Below are 20154 nucleotides of genomic sequence, written 5' to 3' on the forward strand. Positions count from 1 at the left end.
GCAGTTATATTAGTGAGCTTTCCAGGGCACCTTCCGGTTCCTGAAGAAATCATTGCCCATTGTAGATTTCAGAAAAAAAATCCTAGTACGATATGACCGAAAAGGTAGTTATTTTCCGCATTTTTTTAACGTTTAGTGCTCCCTAAGACGCAGCTTCGACGCAGCTCATATATGTCTACGTAATAAAATGCTAGACAAATTTATCTGTCAATTCCTAATATTCGGATGAGAACATCGTCAAATGAAGGCCCCCTGTTCAAAAAACGACGGTCGAGAGCGACTGCCCACTTTTAGTCCTGTCAATTGTTCCCCTAGACAAGTCCTATTTACCGCTTTGCCCGCAAGTTTTTAATTCTACCTTAAGCAATTTTCACAGTTTTACCTTTTTGTGAGCTCGCTTATCAATATTCAACGCTAAACCTTGGGACAGAGAAAAAACGAGATTTTCCAGCAAGCATAAACTAATTAGACGCAAATCCTCTCGAGAAACTGGGAGAGCAAACGGGCCATCTCAGCGGGACGATAATTCCGGATTATGCTTTTCAAGCTGCAAAAAATTTGCCAGCGCGAAATAGAGTTTCGTGTTCGTAATTAACCTCAGCCCGGCACTCGCCTCATTCGAGTACTCACCATGGTGCTTCTTCACCCGAGATTAGGTCGAACAGTCTGTTTTGTTTCTTTCTCTTCCTTTTGCATTGACCACAAAGGCGAATTCGGATCATTGTTTATTTCTTTTCCTGCTCGTCCCCGAAGCCAAGGGCCATCGATAATGAAGTGACCCGGACCGACAGAGATCCGCTGTTCCCTTTGGTCCTTTTGCTCGTTCCATTCGGAAAAAGCCACTCGCTCTGGGAGAAGAAAACGCGCATAAAAGGTGCGTTTTCTCTAGCACGACCGAGAGGGAGAGCACGCTTATTTGCGAATGGATGGACCGAGGAGCGGGCCGAGCACTAATGACCTTGTCATTATTTTCCACCCCTCCGCCTTCACATCCACATCTCGTTGTGCATGAGCGAAACCCTCGGCTGAGGGCCCGACGGAACTTGGGAGTAATAACGCGTGCACATCTTGCGCTGTTTCTTTCGTTTCCTTGGGCGGCGGGCAAGGGGAGGGAGGCCGCGATCAATGGCACGGCGGCACAGTATCAGGCCTCGGAAGAGAGGACGAAAAAAAATGGATGCGAGGGAAGGAGCCGACGGCGCCTTATTAACGCCCACAAGGCACGTTATTTCTTGCGCGCCTCGCTCTCGGCCGAACTCCTGAAGGGTAATCCGAGGCAGGATAGCTCGCACGCGCCCAGACCAGACAAACGACCTCTCCCATTGAGCAATGGCCGACCCCACTCCTCAGGCCGCCGCCTGCGATGACGATGCCACCGCACGGGTCAAGAGCGGCTCTTGTCTGTTTGCGGCCGGCCGGCGGTCTCACCACGCACGACTCGGTTCCTGAGACTCAAGCCATGGCCTCACGTCGACGCTACTTTGCTCGTTTTCTTTCGTTCAGCCTGAAAGAAAGGAGAAGCGACAGAACGCGTCAATGGAGCCGTCGCTATCTGCATTTCCGGTTCACCGCGACAGACGACACGGTTTTCGGTAAATTCTTGCATCCTGCAAAGAATTAAATAGGGGTGGCATCGTTTTAAGGTGTGCGACAGAAAGAAATAAAAAGAGCGCGATAAAGTGTATCGACAAGCTATGAATAGCCCCATGTCTATGGCTTGCTTACTCTACTAGCTTAAAATAAGCTATTAGCATTTGCGCTTTGCCTATTATTCCGATGTGACGAAGCACTGGTGCCAGTATGAGCATCATTTGTATGCAGTGGCCCCTTTTTTTTTTCTTTTTGGTCTGGTATACTTCAGACAGAAATGTGGACCTCCAAAGCACTCTTGCCCATTCTTAACCAATGTGGTACACGCTGCCTTCCTCGCACCAATGCACAGCCAAGCAACGATGTGAGCCATTGAATTGATATATCACGAGAGATGTATTTGCCGCCCCGCCGTGGTGGTGCTGGGGTTGGGGCGCTCGGCTACTCTGCCCAAGGATGTGGAATCAAATCAAGGCCACGGCGGCCGCTTTTCGATGGAGGCGAAAAGCAAGGCGCCCGTGTGCTGTGCGATGTCAGAGCACGTTAAAGAACCTCAGGTGGACGAATTTTTTTTTTTAGTCCTCCATTGCGGCGTCTCTGAAAGCCTTAGCCGCTTTGGGACGTTAAACCCCTCAAACCAAACCAGATTATTTGCCCTCTTAGCAGGTTAAGCAAAGAGTTCGATTCCTAACTGGGTTGATGAAATAAACGCCGCATTCGGAAATGTCGATGCTCTTTATTACGCTTCCTGCGCCTGCTAAAATGAACGGAATGTTTCTTATTGATTAATAGTTGAAAAGAAAATTTGTTTTTGTTTTTTTTACAATTAGTCAACCATATATTTTTCAGAGCATGTAGATTTCTCACTTTATTAGCACAGAAGATAACGCACTGCTGACAGTGGTTTGCCGCAAACAAATGGAAGTAAAGTGAGTGGCTTCGTTATAAGATAAGTAGCAAGGGAGCCAGTCGCCACTCACTCAAAGGAAAGCATAGGGGTTTTGTTTTCGTGTTGATCCAGATGAAATAATAACGCAATCGTGACGATAATTAATGAGGAGGTAGCATAAAAACAATCACATGCCGCCGTTTCGATCCGAACACACGACCACTGAATGTCGCGTACGGCGCTCTACCGAATGAGCTATATGTAGACTGCAGTTTCTCCACGATTACATTATTAGCTCGCATTAATCTGTGTAAAAAAAAAAAATAAACATCTCTCTGCTTTAATTTGTGCCAGCGGCGGTTGGCCCCTTTGGTGCGTATACTGACACTGAAAACAAAGCGTCGAAATCAGGGCGAATATATTGTGGAACAGAAGTGAATAGGCGGTATTTTTGTTGGATAAAATGAGGAAAGGAACTCGGACAGCTCAAGTTATGTAGGCAACAGACAACAGATGGCGTCTTGGGAAACCGGGCAGACGCCAAGGAAAAAGAAACGTAGCGTGCCGCAACAGATAGTCAGTCAGGGGGGGGGGGGGGGGGGGGGGAGAAAATGTTCGCGAATTTTTCTAGGGCAAGCTTTCCACAGATAGGGCGCAGGACAGATCAATGGAAGAAGCCTTTGTCCAGCAGTATATGTAGTTAACGATAAGTTTGCATCATGTACCTTAAATTGTTTTCTAATTGCACATTACAGGCAATTGTTCAAGTAAACCGTGATCATGCTGTGCTTTCATGTGGCCGGCTGCTGCCTTAGTCCAAAAGCGTCATGCACCTCCGTGTCGCAGAAAAAAACAAAAAAATCTGGCGGCGTTGTCTGCATGCTCGTCGACCGTTTGAACCTCGCAGCCTCGAACAATCACGAGCATGACGCTGGCAGATGGCATTGGTAATGCCCACTTCACTGATCACACGGCTATGAACCTTCACCTGAACGAATTTTTTTGTTCTTTATTGCCTGACTTTTGCAAGACAAAACAAATACACACAAGACATTGATATAATAAGCCTTCCAGGGGCTAGCTTTTCTGAAATTCCTTAAGATCCATCAAAGGTTCTACCTTTGGCAGCCACTCGGAATTATCATCGTCAAACTTCACAATCACGATAAACCAATGGAGGGCCTCGCGGAAAAAAATTCGTGCAGGACGCGCATCAGGATCACAGTGATATCCTGTCATGCGGGAACGCCATATACTGTGGAGGCCCATTAGCATGATTGAATCATATGGAACCCCCTCCTCATTTTGCGTGGGTAAGTACCGTATTCCGTAATGATTAATAGGTAAATCTTTCTTTATGGTTCTTTGAAGCACGTCCCAAAAATGAACCCCTTCTCAACAGTGAAGAAATACATGATCTATCGTTTCTGGCTGTTTACAAATCAAGCAATGTGCACCCCACGGAAGAAATAACCCTTTTTCTTGCAAAAACACTTTTACTGGCAAAGTTCCAGTGTGCAACTTAAAAAAGAAAGTTTTAGCCGCTGCCGGCACTTTCATTCTCTTTACCCTCTTCAGTACATTCCTGCCAGGGCCTCCCCTGTATATGGATGGCCCTATAGATGGGCTCCGGAAGAGCAACGTCGCACAAATCTTTGTACAACTTTTTTTTTTTTCACAGTTGATAAATATTCTTTTGAAAATCTTGCAGAAAGAAATCACACACTTTGAACAACTTCTCTAAAGTAACCAAAAATACCTCCCGTGTAACATTCGGTTGGCACAACAAAATCTGGCAGTGCACTGCTATGGCTAAGGCAGCTAAAAGGCAATTGCAACAGCCCAATAAATGATTCAAAAACCAGTATTATTGCCTCTGTCATTTCTCTCGGTAGGCGATAGCGCAATCATTCAGCATTCCGCGGGAAAATGACGATCATGCGTATGCACCGTATGAATCGCATCTATCGTCTATGAGTTCTTCAACGCGACCGGTCAGTGGTTCCGCTTGGTAGAAAATCAGGAGTAGTCGACGTCGCTTTGACAGAAAAATCTGGATTGGCCATTATGAGGTCACGTCATGACTGGGACCGCATCATAAAAGTAAATAAATCAAAATAAATAAAATATGCCTTAATGAGGTTAATGGTTTTGTAGTGCAATTGAATCGCTGCCCCTATGACCGCGTGTCAGACATGCTACCGCTACACCATGGAGGCCATTTTTGTTTTTCGTTAAACGTGATATTTATTGCACTGAAAACGTGCTATATTTACGTGAAATACTTACCGAGGTTTCAGAAAACGCCACTGAACACACCTCCAAAAGACAGAGTAACAGAGCATTAGACGACATGTAGGGCCGAGCACTTCACCAAGAGAAAGTGCCACTGCGGTTCAAAGTCGGTTTGCCCATGCCCTTCTTTCAATTGAGCAATCATTTGGAAGAAATTAAATTTCGTCACAACAGCTGATTCACGGTGTTGGTTCATCATTCTAGTATTCAGTATAGTACAATCAGAAAGGGAAAAACATATCAAGAGTTGCATCAACATATTGCATTGCATTCAGCTGTCGAATGGTATGGAAAGTCAAATAAATTCGCTTTTTCAACTTCCGTTTCGAAAATCACAGAGTAGAAATGCGTCCATGCAATGAACGAACCAATGCTCGCTAGTTTCAGGAATATTTCAGAGGCGGCAGTTGACAGACAACACACACACAAAAAAAAAAACGCTTTTTCTGAATCTAAAACTTCACCGGCAACGTTTCCGTATGTAACTTGTAGAAGAAAGTCTTAATGCAAGGCGAAAATAACATTTTACGCACCCGCGTAAGAACATCATGTTCATCCAATCCATAATACATCGAGCAGTAAATGGGGGTAGGGAAAAACGTCGATATCAAATCTTTGTGCAAACATTTTCGTGATACTGAAAATAAGAGCTCTGTTGAAGAACGGACTGTTAGAAAATGCACAGCAAAATATACTTCATGCATACATCTCCATAACCAAGAGCGGTATGCGAAGTTGGAGGACACAACCAAAATGGATGAACCATTAACTAAATTTGCCGGCAGAAAAGCTCGAAGTATTTGGCGGGGTGTCTTACAAAAAAAAATTAAAATAAAAAAGTAAACGGGCAACAATCTGCCGGGCACAAAGATGGACTAAGCCTAGTCCACATTGGCTCCATGTAAGACCCCCCAAACAAAAGCTGCAAACATTTTATGAAAGCGCTGAATAGAAGCCCTGGCACAGTGAATAATCTGCAAAATATAATAATTTTTTGCTGCTAAAACAAATTACATGCCTTAACTTTGCCGAATATTGACGGACCATGCGCGACAAACGTCTAGGAACAGCGCTGAAAAGCCGATGCCCGGTCTTTCCAATAGGTTCCACTGCGCCTGTACGCGTTTAATGGCACGCCGAGGTATACATGCGTCCATGCCACGCCTGCACACTACGGTGGTGTAAATCGCCACAGCACACACCACAAACCGCAATTCTTGTAACTGCTCATTTTGGCTCATGAAACTGTTCCAAACTACTCAGTTAAATGAACAACTTCCGTTGCCAAGGCAGTCCAAAATAAAGTGTTGATATTCTCTTCGCAAACGTATGACGGTGTTTATCAAGAAAGGCCTAACGAGCCGGTTTCTCTAATTTCAAAGCGCAACTTGCGCGAGGCCGAATACGGAAACCCTGCAGCGTTTAGTGTCGAACTGTTACGCTGGCACTTCACACCGGTGATCTCCTCAGAGTACAAACCAGGAGCCTCACAGCCAAGATAATAAAGATTATAAAATATTTGCCGTAACTGCTTCTCTTCTGCTTTATTTTTTTAAGTAACACCTAACCGAGCCAATCTCATTAGCTATGCTTTGCACTTCCTGCTTAACATCTCCCAAACTGAAAGTAATTTAATTCTCCTTAAAAAAAACAAGACGGAAATGCTGAATTTACGCATTCCTTAAAACCCTCATCGCCGATCAGTGTAGCATTGAGGCTCCAAAGAGCCCAACTATATTGGAGCTAGCTGCTTGCTGCATTCACCAACCGACACAACAACCACGCTGTGAACAAAGAAAGACACTGACTTGACGTGACACGAGGTGCGTCAGGTAAGCAGAGTCGAAGATAGGTAGATTTGGTTCAGACGGTGTGAATTTCCTGGGATATGGGTATAGGAGCAGAATGTCGGCCCAGACAGTCAAGCCTCGAGTAGGCCCACATTTTCAGCGATGCTGGACAGCACCCGCAGAACTATCGCTTTTTCTGTTCGATCCCGGGTGATCATTAGGACTCCACACGCAGTTAATTAATGTCGACATGCAAACAACGTGATACTCAGAATCAAGAAGAGCGCGTATATATTTAAAAAACAAGAATACTCTCTTTTCATGATCACAGAAAAACGTAAACGCTAATCAACCTCCACAACTCGCCATACATCCGAAAGTCGCAACACATGAACCGTCCCTTCGTGTCTGCTCAATATACAAGGTCGGCTAGGGCATGCTTTTTTTCAAAAACACTAGACAACCCACCTAAAGGCCCAGAAAGGTGACACGAAAACCTTGCAATGTACTAGAAAAGGCCGACGGGCTCTTTCTATCGCGTCATCACTCTCTCTCTCTCTCTCTCTCTCTCTCTCTCTCTCTCTCTCTATTTCTTTGTTGGTCTCCTGTACAGCGACAAAGTCGAGCCGACTGCCCGAAAAATGGCGACGCAGTTGTACCTGCTTTTGCTGAGGACGGGAGTTCACAGACATTTAAAGTTGCGAAGTTCATTCAGTTGCTGGGCGGCTGCCGTGGTGAACTACTGGCGCTGAAAATCCAAATGCATAAGGTCAGGCAAAACGTGAGAGGGTCATCTTTCACTTTTCTATCTCTCTTGAGGCAGCCCCCTTTCTCCTTGACCTCGAACGACGCGACGGCTTGTTAATGGACGTTTTGCGTCGGGGCTTGTGCTTGGCAGAAAGAACCTCGTCCGTCTCCTCAGAACATCCAGATGTTGACGACGTACACCACGTCAGAGCCACATTTTCACATCGAGAGTCTGCATTTAAGCCTTCCCCTGTCAGCCTGTGCCGTGTTCAGCTGCCAGGGTTTTCCTTAGTGCACCCACTCACGCCACCTAATTCCACTAAAGAACAAGAACTAGGCGATGCCGCAGTAGGCCCAAGTACACTGCTCAGGAGCACAAGAGCACAGCAGCCTTCTCGGCACTGATGCGCGTAATTACAGATGCTTCCGCTACCGGGGAATCCGCGGACAACTCGGCGACAGGAGGCAGCTGCCCTTATGGAGAAGGCTGAGAGGTAACATGCACGTCTGCAGTCTGCGCGGGACTAGAAACCGTGTCTTCATCCTTCGACGAGGAATCATTAACAGCTCTGATAGGTGCTCCTTCTATCCGATAAGCCACACCCAGTACTTCAGTAGATTCCACGAAATTCTCCTGCAGAGCTTCATCCGTAGGTTGGGGGCCACCCGCTAGTTGTCAGTATAGAAAACGACGCACTCTTCAGTTAAGTGACCAACACGCTGGCAGTCATCACAACGCAGAGTGCGGCAGTGACGACGAATACGGCCTACTTAGTCGCACCGCAAAAGAACAGTGGCCTTCAGGGAATTAAAAGAAGACCCTGAATTTCACAGACAGTGAAAAGATGTAAAATATCACTGACTGTGAACACCATCAGCCAGTGTCAGAACAATATCTCGATTCAAAGTCCGCATCTTCTCCATTTCCGTTGCCCTTCAGTTTTCAACCGCAATTTGTTACTTTGCCGCTAGAACTTAAGACGACCCTAATGTGCACGTCCTTCAAATCTTCTGGAGGCCAGAGGAGTTTCATCCTGACTACTTTCGGCTCAAGGTCAATCCCGATGCACCGACGGTGTTTCACTTGTAGTTCTCCTGCGTTAACGTGCTTTGCCTTTCCTAACGCTGACTTGTAGATGACTGCCCACACGTGAGGCACTTGAAACTGCCCGATGGAACTGATGTCACTCAAGTCGATGACAGAACGCGGAGCATCTCCAAAGACCTTAGCACGGTAGGAGCGTCCAGAAAGGTTCGCGAGCATGAAAACAGGATTGTTGGCGAGCTCCCCCGCAGGAAGACGGGAAGGACTGTACGGCGCATATTACTGCTTGCTTTCGTCGCATGTGCGTGTTTGCCTCGAGTTATGTAGCAAGTGTAGTGACGTTTGCCACACGCTGCTAACTTAGCGGTATAAATTACAATTTACAGTTTTTCTCGCAGTTCTGTTTATCCGTGCTCTACACTTCTCACTAAAAAAAAAAAAAAAATATATATATATATATATATATATATATATATATATATATATATATATATATATATATATACATATGCGTGTGCGTGTGCGTGTGTGTGTGTGTGTGTGTGTGTGTGTGTGTGTGTGTGTGTGTGTGTGTGTGTGTGTGTGTGTGTGTGTGTGTGTGTGTGTGTGTGTGTGTGTGTGTGTGTGTGTGTGTGTGTGTGTGTGTGTGTGTGTGTGTGTGTGTGTGTGTGTGTGTGTGTGTGTGTGTGTGTGTGTGTGTGTGTGTGTGTTTGTGTGTGTGTGTGTGTGTGTGTGTGTGACTTGACTGCCCTTGAACTCCTCTTTTCAGATCGTGATCAAATAGTTTGCGTTTGATGACGACAGGCAATAAAACTAACCGTCTATGAAATACAACTTACATGCAAAATCGCGTATTTCTAAGTTTTGTATAGTAAAACATCGAGTGAAGAATAAAGAGTCACAGGAAAGTGAATATTTTAAGTTCCTGGCCGCAACTGAAAGTTCCGCTCACGGCACCCTAAGTCACTTGTGATGTCATGTGTTTGACGGCTTCCCCATTCTCAATTGTTCGCTTGTTTTCCGAAACAGGGAATTATAAGGCGAGAAAGCCATAATAAATGGCTTCCCGCTTTTAATCGGAATTAACATGACTGAGGAAGTGACTAGCGATAGGCTAGGCAAGGAAATCGCAAGTCGAAACACTAAATTAAGAAAGTGGTTGGACTGCCGCTGATACTGAGATTGGTGTCCTTTCCTGAGATGTTCGTCGCGTTCTCGACGCCGGAACTACAACTTGATCAAGACAGCGGCAGAAGCAGTCGGGTAAGAGAATTACGTTCGATGCCACAGCAGGGCGTCTGAGCCCAGCCTTCGAAATCGTGTTTAGGCACCTCATGACCCCCATAAGGATCGCGCAGCCTTTTCCTCTCCACATACAAGGAGCTAGCACCTCGCAGGACCGTTTATGCAGTACAACCGGGACAAGCTGCTAAATCCCATACAAGACCAAACCAAGACGAACGCACGCAACGCTAAGATAGCTTGAAACTTGGTGTGAAATATTGAAGGGACTGGAAGCTAAAGCACGCTTCTGCGGATGCGTGGTTGACGGCGGCCGAAGCGAGCGAGGAGGAGACGTTGAGGCATCGGCTAAGCTTCCGCGTGGAGGATCTCATGCTGAGTAACAAGCCGCGGGAGAGAAAACAAATCCAGGGATCTGGCTTGGACGCCCAACTGTCGCCCGTCTTTCTCCGGAGAGAAGCGAGCCGGCGCGGAGAAGAGCTTGAAGCGCGTCGGGCACGATCGGCAAAAAGAAGAAAGAAGGTAGAGGCGGACTGAGCGAAAACCTTGGGGGACAATCCCTGCTACTGACAAGAAGCGGAGAAGTTATAGTCTGCACTGCGCCTCAGAGCTTTCTTGACAGAACTGCCGAGTCTAAACTTACAGCGTCTGCCAGTAACTCGTAAATAAAAGTAAAGGAACGCGTATTTCGGCCAGCCTGTCTAGGCGCAAGCACGTCGCGATCAGGATGAGATGAGTCACTTGCCTAGGAAAATTTGTGTTTATGTTTTTGTCATTTCGAGATTTTGCTAAGATTAATGTAAGATTTGGTCATGAAATGCAAGATAAAAAAAAAAAACGTTGCACAAATGATCCATGTAGAAGTTCATTATTTAAGACAGGTCCTTGCGCCTGCTTAGCCTTTTGTGCATAATTTTAAGCGAGAAAACCCTTATAAGCGCGCGAGAACTGGTAAGAAAGTAATAGCGCAGAAATGTACCGGCGCGAAGAGTTCGATCTTAAATTTTATAAGAGGATGGTTAAAATTGGAGGTTGTATTTTTACAAGCACCTGTTTTATCCTATTTTAAGAAAACATTTCGTGCTATGTTTTTCAGACATCGAGAGACGATCGCCCAGGGAGAGAGAAAGAGTTCTGGGAACTCAGCAGGAGCGAAAAAAGAAAATTGTTTATTTGCATTGTTCAGCAAAAGCATTGTTTAAGCGTGTGTTTACCTGGGTCAACCAATATTCATTCGCGTCACCTGGTAAGAGAAACCTTAGCCCAGATACATGAATGAACGCTCTGAAGACACTCACATTGTGCTGATTTATAAGTGCATGTTCCAATAGTGGATTAACACTGCTGGTCCATTAAAGTCGGTATCAGGATCGGGTATTCACTGGGAATATGTTTAACATCCCCCATATCTATCATACTTGTCCCAGGTTTAGCGCTAACTGAGATGGTTGTATCAGCAGGTATTCGGTGTGACCGAGCACAGAGTGTTCCAATCGCTAACTAGTTCGGGGATGGCGCGAAATGCTCACACGCGCGCGCACGAACGCATGCACGCACTCGGACATTCATGGCAACATTAAACCATATACGTCGCCTCGAGACGCAACGAAACATTAATCACAGATAAAAGGTGTTCAAAATACTCTTTCAAGTCTTCGCAGTTCATTAGAAATGTCTTCTATGGCGGTTGAGAGGAGCTGTTTGTGTCTTCTGCCTCGTAAAAAGGTAGCTGAATGAATTTTAAACCAAGCCAAATGTACTCCAGCATCACAAACGCTATTTGGTATTTATCATGTCGCAAGTGCATTTCGGAGAGAAAAAAAGAACGACGGAGGTGGCCAATTATCATTATACCATGACAACTCATTATTATGACATCTACTCTCATGACTCAGAGAAACCTAAAGAGGTTTCTCTGAGTCATTTTAGTCATTTAACTTTTGCTAAGTAATTATCAATCGCATTATTTATTATGAATTTTCCAGTCATTTCTTTAACATTTTTTCTCCCCTTGGAAGCCTCATTGAGACCTCTCCCTCCTTTCCTCTACAAGCGGAGAATTTCCTCTGGCCACTTTGCCACCTGCCACGGTTGGCAGGTGGTGTGTACACAATACTACGCCGGCCGCCGGCTTAATTATTTTCGTTTTTTATAACCACGGGGTTTCGAATGCAATGGTCTCTTAAGTTCCACATAGTCCTGAAAACGTCCATAGTCCTGGAAAAGTACACGAACTGAGCAGGCATTGAATTCTAGTATGGGAGCGAGCTTTGAAAGCAAAAGGTTCATTATACTTCCCGTGTCGAATATGCGGTTGCACTGTGTTTCTACTATTTTTCAGTTCATAAAAGACCTATCTTATCGAGCCACATATCACAGTGATATCATCAAATATATCACTAGAGCAGCTGAGTTCCCTAAAAACCTCAGTCCAGACAATGAAAGGAAGCACGAAAGGATATACTGAAGGCGTAGTGGAGGGCTCCGGATATTTCTACCACCTGGGGTTCTTTACTGTCCACTGACATCGCACAGCACACATGTTCCTTGTTTTTCGCCTCCACCGAAAGCGGCCGCCGCGGCCGGAATCGCACTCTTGTCCTTGGAATCAGCACTCAAGTGTCCTAATCACTGAGCCACCGCGGTGGGGCGTCCCACGAGAAAAGAGTCTACACATGAGTGAATGCAATGCGCATGATCTAGAGACTTTGGGTTCCATGTACTGTAAGGCAATATGCAGTTTCTGAATCTGAATGTATGTCTTTTTAAGATAATAATCATATTTACTGCTTGGTATCACTATGCGGGTAAAAATAACGATTTAGTCGGTGTACCTCCTTTAAGTACTCTCGCTATGTCAGCGTCAGAGCACTTATTATCCCAAGCAGGTATTCTAATGCTTGACACATTTCAGCTATTTCAGTTCTTTTTGGTGTTTTATCATGGTTTTCTCAATGTTAACACAGTTCAATACCTACAGATATTTGGTATTATTTGCCATAAGGTATTCTTAACGGCGATTCTGTGTGTGTAGCTTTGTTCTCAAAGGGAAATATTTATCCCGTTCTCTGCCATAATACGGAATTTAATGTTTGCCTTTTTGAAATTAGAGCTGGAAAATGAGTTCGCGCTCTTAGTTCATTGATGTGATAATGTCCAATACAAAGTGATACTTCTGTAACCCACTTCCTGTATAGGCCTGATGAGGCTCAAAATATTTATAAAATAAATATTATTATTTTAATTATTTCCTTATCATATATTGTATCCCCACTATTCTATGCAAACGTGTGCTCGAGACACCGACTTTCTTGCTCTTAGAAGCGTTGTCATGTGACCAACTTCGACATCGCGCGCCAATAACTTAGTCTGACATGGCGACTGTGTCCTCATTGCGTCAAAGTGCAGAGTGGGTGATGTCTCTTATTTCTCTTTTCTTTTTCTTGTTCTTGCTGAAGGGTCCAACCTTGTTGGCAAGTTCACAACATCCGTAAAGAAGTTTGTCCAAGATGTTGAATTCGGTGAGTATGCGAACTTTGTGTAGTTTTCTGAATCGCGGAGGAAAAAATTAAAGAGCACTGCAGAATCTGCATTGGAGTAACGCGAAAGCACGGATGCTGCTGCTGGTTGCTTCTGGTTGCTTCTAGTTGCTTCTAGTTGCTTCTAGTTGCTTAATTCCCTTCTTGTTTACCCATTTTAGTCTGTGGTACTTTCAAATTGCGCGCCAATCCCTTCATATGCTCTTTTTTTGGCTCTACTTCCGGTAGCGTGACGTCACATCCTCTACGTCATAATAATTCACTTCGTGTTTATTCATTTCAGTCTTTGGTACTTTCAAATTGCGCCCCAATTCCTTCCTGTGCTCTTTTTTGGCTGTACTTCCGGTTGCGTGACGTCACATCATCTACGTCACGTTAATTCACTTCTTGTTTGCCCATTTTAGTCTTCGGTACTTTCAAATTGGGCGCCAATCCCTTCCTATGTCCTTTTTAGGCTCTACTTCCGGTTCCGTGACGTCACCTCATTGACGTCACCCTAATTGACTGCCTTAATTAACTACTTTAGTCTTTACTACTTTTAAATTGCACGCCAATCCCTTCCTATGCCCTTTTTTGACTCGGCTTCAGGTTGCATGATGTCCCATCTTTGACATCACCCTAATTCATTAATTTAATTAACTATTTTAGTATGCGATACATTCAAATGTGGCCCTAAGCCATTTGCTAATGAGACCATTTTTGCCTTCACTTTTTCATTTTTGCCTCTAAATAATTACCTAATTAACCTATTGGCCTGATTTTTTGCACACATTACATCACCCCCTATTGATTGACATCGCTCATTAACCTCTACGACTTCTCAATTACTCACAACTGCTGCGGACAACTTCTACATTTTCTGCCTGTAATTAATTACCTAATTAACTTATTGGCCTAATTATTCTTTCTGTAGCAACATTACTTCAGCCTCTATCGATTGACACCACTCATTAATCTCTACCTTCGCAATTAATCGCAACTGCTGCGGACACGATCTGCGGACAGAAATTTGTGAACATAGCGAAGTAACGCTTTCGCGTTAATAAAGTCAGATGATATATTTTCTAGATACCAGCGCCTTACCTAACCGATAGTTTTAGGCTTGTAGAGCACACGGCAAGAGATACCTTTTCGATCCTCGACAACACTATACCATTACGATTCGTGTCTAGTTTCTTCTTTCAAGCTTCCCTTTAATTCAGATGCCTTATGCATAGGAAGGGCGCTAATGTCGCATTTCTTGTCCTAAAACTGAATAAAAAGGCTTAAAAGCCTTTTTATTCAGTTTAAATTAGTTCAGTGCAAATTTTAATTGTTTAAATTACACTCGGTTTACTATAGTTAAGTTCAGTTTATTTCGTTCTTAGCGGTTACTTCACCTTGAGGTTACATTTCCAGCTTCAGGCTTGAAATCAGTCTCAAGACAGCGAAAATGAGGAGTCTTAAATGTCGCATTTTTCGCACTACACCCCCGTCTCTCATTCTTTTCAGCCTCTCTGCTACCTGCAACAATTTAGGGTGCAGTTCATTCAGTTTTTGGTTTGGTTTGGTTTGGTTTGGTTTGGTAAAACTATTTCCCACAGTAGGGGTCCTGAAGGACACTTGGCTAGGCGCCAGGTGTAGAGGCCAAGAGCTACAACATTCAAATGAGGCTGTTCAAGTTCATTCAGTTCCAACAGCCTCATTTGAATGTTGTAGCTCTTGGCCTGTGCTGGAATTGCGGATACCTACATGAAGCCAGGGTGCCATTCAAATTCTAACAGGAGATGCCCGTTTACTTAGCTAAGTTAGGTAGGCATTGGTTAAGCGTTGCCTTAAAATATAATAATGCAATTTAGAAATTTATAAAAGGATGATAATCTTCCTGACGCTGTGGTATAACAATGGAGAGATTCATAACGCGCCATTTTCCCTATTTACTTACTCCTTCATTTTCCTTTCAAAATCTGTTCTTTAGAGTGTTCTCGTGTCTGGCTTTGGCGAATAACGGAAGACGAAAACAATTAAGACACTCTCTTGCATCGAACAAGGACATCACTTGACACCGCATGTAGAGCACACTATAAGAAATATTCGTGAGGGTTGGCAATATAAAAGAACGTGAGAAATTATGCCTTGCCCGCAGTGCCTATAGCACAACAGGCGCACTGAAAAGAAAACAGAATAACAATACTTATAACCACAATTCATATTAATGGGTCATATTGGAAAGGTGTTGAGTAGCATACATATGGCACTCCACGAATTTTGAATATTGAGATTCTATGTTTATTTTTCTTTTGCACTCAAACCACTTTGCTCTCTCGTCCGGTTTTACAGAAATGCCAGAGACTGGGTAGAGTTGACGCTTCTTCTCTTGCTTGCTATTTTATTCAGCAATTCACTTCATTTCCGATAATATCTGTATTTAGAGAGCAAGACACACTTGCTGAGATCACATCGCAGACGAGAGATAATGTCCAACTGCTCCACCACCTATCTGAAGCTGCGGCTGGCTTATCTGTTAATGCTCATTTGAACAATAGCGACTAGCAGCACCGACTAGCATTCAACCCACCAGAAAATTTCAACCCTCAAGTCGGTGTTCCCGTCTGCAATGCTCCGGTGTGCTGCTCTCGCCGACGACCCGCATAAGCATGCCCTTGTCTTGCAGACCACACCCGGGAAGGCGCGGTCCAGACGAGTGAAAGGCTCTTCATGGCCGAACAGAAGGTCAGCGAGTCCTACCAGACGGTCAAGTGCGCCCTGATCAAGCTGCACGAACGGTACGAGGCCTCCAAGGCGGAGAGAAACATCGTCCACCGCTACGCCCTCTTCAAGGTAGGCGCTGCTTTCTGCGACTCACTTGTGGTTGCCTGTCCTGCAGCTTCAGCTGCACATCACCACCGCCACTGTCTGATATGTTTTCGTTGTTTTTAGCGTAGTGATGTCGCGTGGTGACGAGAAATACCTAAAAAACAAAACTATATCGGCGCAATAAGTTACGCACAATGATAATTTTAATAATCTATTATTTCCTTTCTGCATCCGTTCTTGAAGATTGTTTTCCATCGCTGTCTTCGGCCTGGACCCCCTCATTCGACTAATATGTCATGTTGGCAGGCGAAGTGTCGACACGATTGTATGGGCGCTGTTCCTTCTTTTCTTTTTCTTTTTTTTTTGCCAATTTTCGAGGCCACTGATGCAGAATGTGCTTCAGGTCTAGGATTGTGCTTAAGGGGGGAAACAACTACGCTAAGAAGGTGTGCAGTAAAGATCGGTGCCATAAAATGTGCAGCGAAATTGCGACGAGGTTAAGGTAACAAAATATGCTCCCCGACTGGAAACTGTGTCGTTCGTGGCCCGCAAATCAGCTTAATAGACGGCTTGAAAATTGGGGCAGTACAACCCTGTACTTGTCAGGGTTAACGTGCACCGCATACTGCGGGCAAGGTTGTTTTAGTGGTGCGAGAATATTGAAGAAATTCAAACAGGGAATCCAATATTTCTTTTTTATTTCAATCATCGTGCGAGTGCAAAATTATTCCAAACAAAACTAATAATGCTATCAAATTCTCCAAGACTTCTCGAATGATTGGCCGGAAGTTAGATTAAAGCATGCCATGATTTTCATACATGAGTCTTAAAAAAGAAGGCCTACTGCGATGTCGCACGAAATGCTGCCGCGACCGGTCGGCGCAGTAGAGAGGTTCAGCACCGCGACGCGGTGCGTTCGAGTCACGGCGTTCATAAGGCTTCACATGGCCTCCAAAACTGGTAACGGGGCAAGACTCTTTAAGGTTCAGCACAACCCTGATTTGATGCCTGACCTCACAGATTGTGGCTAATATCTACCTTCCGCCCCTCTCGCCAGCTGAAATGCGGTGTTAGACTATTTGCTGCCGTCGCGAGTAGCAGAACGTAATTTTACTAGAAAGCCTAGCATGAAGCCCCTACGAAAACAAGTCGTACTGTCGAAACAATGGCTTGAGAACAGACCCTCACCGCGATCCCTTACTTATTTTGCTTTGTTTTCTTAGGAATCCCATCTTCCTGCCCTCTCTCAATCATGGCAGTCATAGAGTTAAGGTAACTAGAAGGTGAAATTGGTTTTCAAAGGTTGACCGTCAAGTAGTAGTAAGAAATAGGGCCATGAAATTGCCTAGAAATATAAATGAATGCAGTTTATGTTACATCATAAAGATAGATTAAAATTTGCGCAGTATTACTTTTTTTTTTTTTTTTCGTTTATGTGGTACTGGGAGGACAAAAGTTTCCTCGACACGAAAAATTCAATTTCGGAGTACAAGTAGCACATTTTCTGGCTTTCACTTGACTTCACTGACCAACGTCAAAGAACGCAAGAACGTTTACTTCGATAAAAAAAGCCTCAAGAGACCAACTAATAACAGAGCTGTAGGCTTTTCATCCTTGATGACAAACAGACATAGTACAGATTCCTAAAATCTGTGAGAGCAGAAACAACTACGTTATACAACCAGGAATAGAATACGTTCTGGACGAGAAACTGATTTATTACATTTTCAGTCTTCTTTCTTTTTCTTTCCTTCTTTATTGATTTTTTAAGCAAAAAATACATGCTTGAGGCAACGGATGGGAATAAAAATCCGCATTATGCGGCTTGACAGAGTCCTCATCACTTCTTCTGGTTGCTATAAACTGCCTCAAATTAATGCTTTTGTAGTGTGGTAATCTTCGTCTTCATACCCACTGCCATGCATGGCGTGCTGACACACTCGAGGACGAAGAAGTTTGTCGCTGCCTTGCTGATTCGCCACGCCTGACGCTCCGCTGCGAGTTCCTCCTGAGCAGCTATATCCATCTGGGCTTACTGAATAAACACACCCCTACACTTTATTTAAAGACAAAGGTTACTGATTATAGCACCAGTCACATAAAATGTATTGATCGAAATCTGTGGAAACTTTGTTTCGTACGCCTTAAATTTCCCGAGTAAGCGCGCATAAGCTTCCGAAAATTGTGCTTTACAAAAAAACGAAGATAAAGCTTTCGAAAACTTCCGCCTTCCAGCCCGACGTTATCAATAAAAGGATGAAAACAGCCTCTTTTAGTCGCGAGTACTAAAGTGTAATATATTTTCCGAGAGCTATATAATGCTTCCAACAAAAGGCTCCGAGTATAAATATCTATGTTTTTTTTTTTTTTTTTATGAGCAAAAAAAAAATGCCAACGAAAATCTCCCATCTTTCCGCTGGACGTAGCCACGAACAACGGTCAAAAAAGCATTGTTGAAGTCTAGAAAAGCGCCCTATCAGATAACCGCAATATCTAAACCTTATATATATATAGGGGAGATGAGGGTGCTCGTTATAATACATGAAGGAAAGAAGCGAACAGTCGGCGACGAGGCCAAGGAAAGCGTTGGAGATGGTACTTTATGTACTTTTTTTTTAATGTTTACTTGGATAATCGCAGAAATTAGTAGTGTAATATGTTTAGGGGAAAGACAATTAAACACAAAGTAGAAAAAAAAAAGTGCCGATGGTGGGAACCGAACCCACGACCTCCGAATATCACGTCCGGTGCTCTTCCAACTGAGCTACATCGGCCGCTGTCCCCCTGCTACTTGCTTGGGTATTTAAGTTGTCTGTATACGAACCTTGAGAGTGTTCACCAGCGCCACCCTGAACCATAGCGGCGGACGTGGAACGTCCTTTGCTGCCGCACGGCCGGTCTCGAGGGAGAGAGCCCGCGCTCTTTCTTTCTCAATCGCCGCGGGAACAATGGGAACTTTTCTCCTTGAGTTATACTCTCCGCCACCGCAAGAGGCGCGACCTGCTCACTGTTCGCTCCGCGTCTGCTTCAGCGGCGGCGGGTGGCGTTTGCCTGGTTTCGCGCTGTTGCTCGCGAGTTTCGTGGTGAGTGCAGCCCCGAAATTAAACAGCACAGAAGGTAGATGCTGCAGCGGCATGTCGTCAACGTACCACACGTGAACAGATATAAAAAACACTGTCGTTCAGCAAACGTACGTTCGACAAGCATGGCATACATTGCGGCACGGTAGCTACTTTTGTCCATTTTAATCCGAATTTTCCCCAAGTCTGTACAAGAACAGGAACAAAAAGAAAACTGAATGAGCAGTGATCTCATCGAAGCTTCTTCAAGGCTAACATGACAGCAACTCGTCTGCAACAGCAAAACCGTCTTTCAGCGCTAGATGCGAAATCATTCATGTAGCACCGATGATGAAAATAATTTCATAAAAAATGTAATTTGAATTGCAAAATGCTTGCATGATATAAAGTATCAGTATAACAGTCAAAGTAAACGTTGTAGGGTTGAGTTTTAAATGTTATTACAATTCATATATTAGCCAATGTGTGGTATTATAAACATTATTTTAATTTTGCAAATAAACATTGTTTTAATGAAATTTTTACATGATATTAAGCTTGTTATGAAAGCAATAAAAAATTGTTTGATATTCATGACACCACTTGTGCTCGAAGTGGTAAAAAGAGGCCAATAAATGACGAAGGTGATACTCGATGCAGTGACTTAAAAATGAGTTCACCTGCTATATCGAAAGTATGCAAGGAACTTCTAAAGCGTTAAAGAAGAACACTCTCACTGAAGACTCATTTCAAACCTTATATAGCGACCCATTTGAGGCTCTCTTCAGGAAAGTAAGGTTAATGTGCGGAAGGGAATGACATATGCTAGATGCGAAGGCCGTAACAGCTAGCGGCACATGACTACATGACTACATTGTCAAGACGAAAGTTTCATCTGAGAGCAAAATCAAGGCACTGAAGGAAGTGATGGCATCTCCTACCATCCCATTTCCCACTGTCACATATTCCGGCTCACCTTACGTCGCTGGATATATCGTTTAGTTAATCAACTTCGGGTGTGACGCTTGCGCTATTCTTCTTGAAACTAGCGAAAGAAGCAGCCCCATGTAGTACGCTCTTCTACGAGGACAATGTTCTAGTGGACTGCATTATCCGAAACCAGAGCTTGTTGCCCTATTGGACAAGCTTTTTTTTTTTTTTC

The 20154-nt window shown here is 44.2% G+C and overlaps 1 protein-coding gene, 1 long non-coding RNA gene and 1 other non-coding gene across 3 annotated transcripts in view; 1 reads left to right on the plus strand and 2 right to left on the minus strand.

Moving 5' to 3' along the window:
* Positions 1 to 20154, plus strand: part of LOC146205047 (uncharacterized) — a 129670-nt gene that overhangs the window by 60287 nt on the left and 49229 nt on the right. The window contains exons 2-3 of the mRNA XM_084589734.1: positions 13057 to 13119; positions 15791 to 15957. Of these exons, the coding sequence (XP_084445860.1) occupies positions 13057 to 13119; positions 15791 to 15957 (230 nt within the window). The remainder of the gene's footprint in view (positions 1 to 13056; positions 13120 to 15790; positions 15958 to 20154) is intronic.
* Positions 719 to 20154, minus strand: part of LOC146205048 (uncharacterized) — an 82404-nt gene continuing 62968 nt past the window's right edge. The window contains exon 3 of the long non-coding RNA XR_014704107.1: positions 719 to 1504. This is a non-coding gene — a long non-coding RNA (uncharacterized LOC146205048). The remainder of the gene's footprint in view (positions 1505 to 20154) is intronic.
* Positions 18635 to 18707, minus strand: TRNAS-UGA (transfer RNA serine (anticodon UGA)). Its single transcript has one exon. It is a non-coding gene; the product is annotated as a tRNA-Ser (tRNA).

Source organism: Amblyomma maculatum, chromosome 1 (assembly GCF_055883805.1).
Source record: "Amblyomma maculatum isolate TAMU_Amacu chromosome 1, ASM5588380v1, whole genome shotgun sequence".
Taxonomy (NCBI): Eukaryota; Metazoa; Arthropoda; class Arachnida; order Ixodida; family Ixodidae; genus Amblyomma; species Amblyomma maculatum.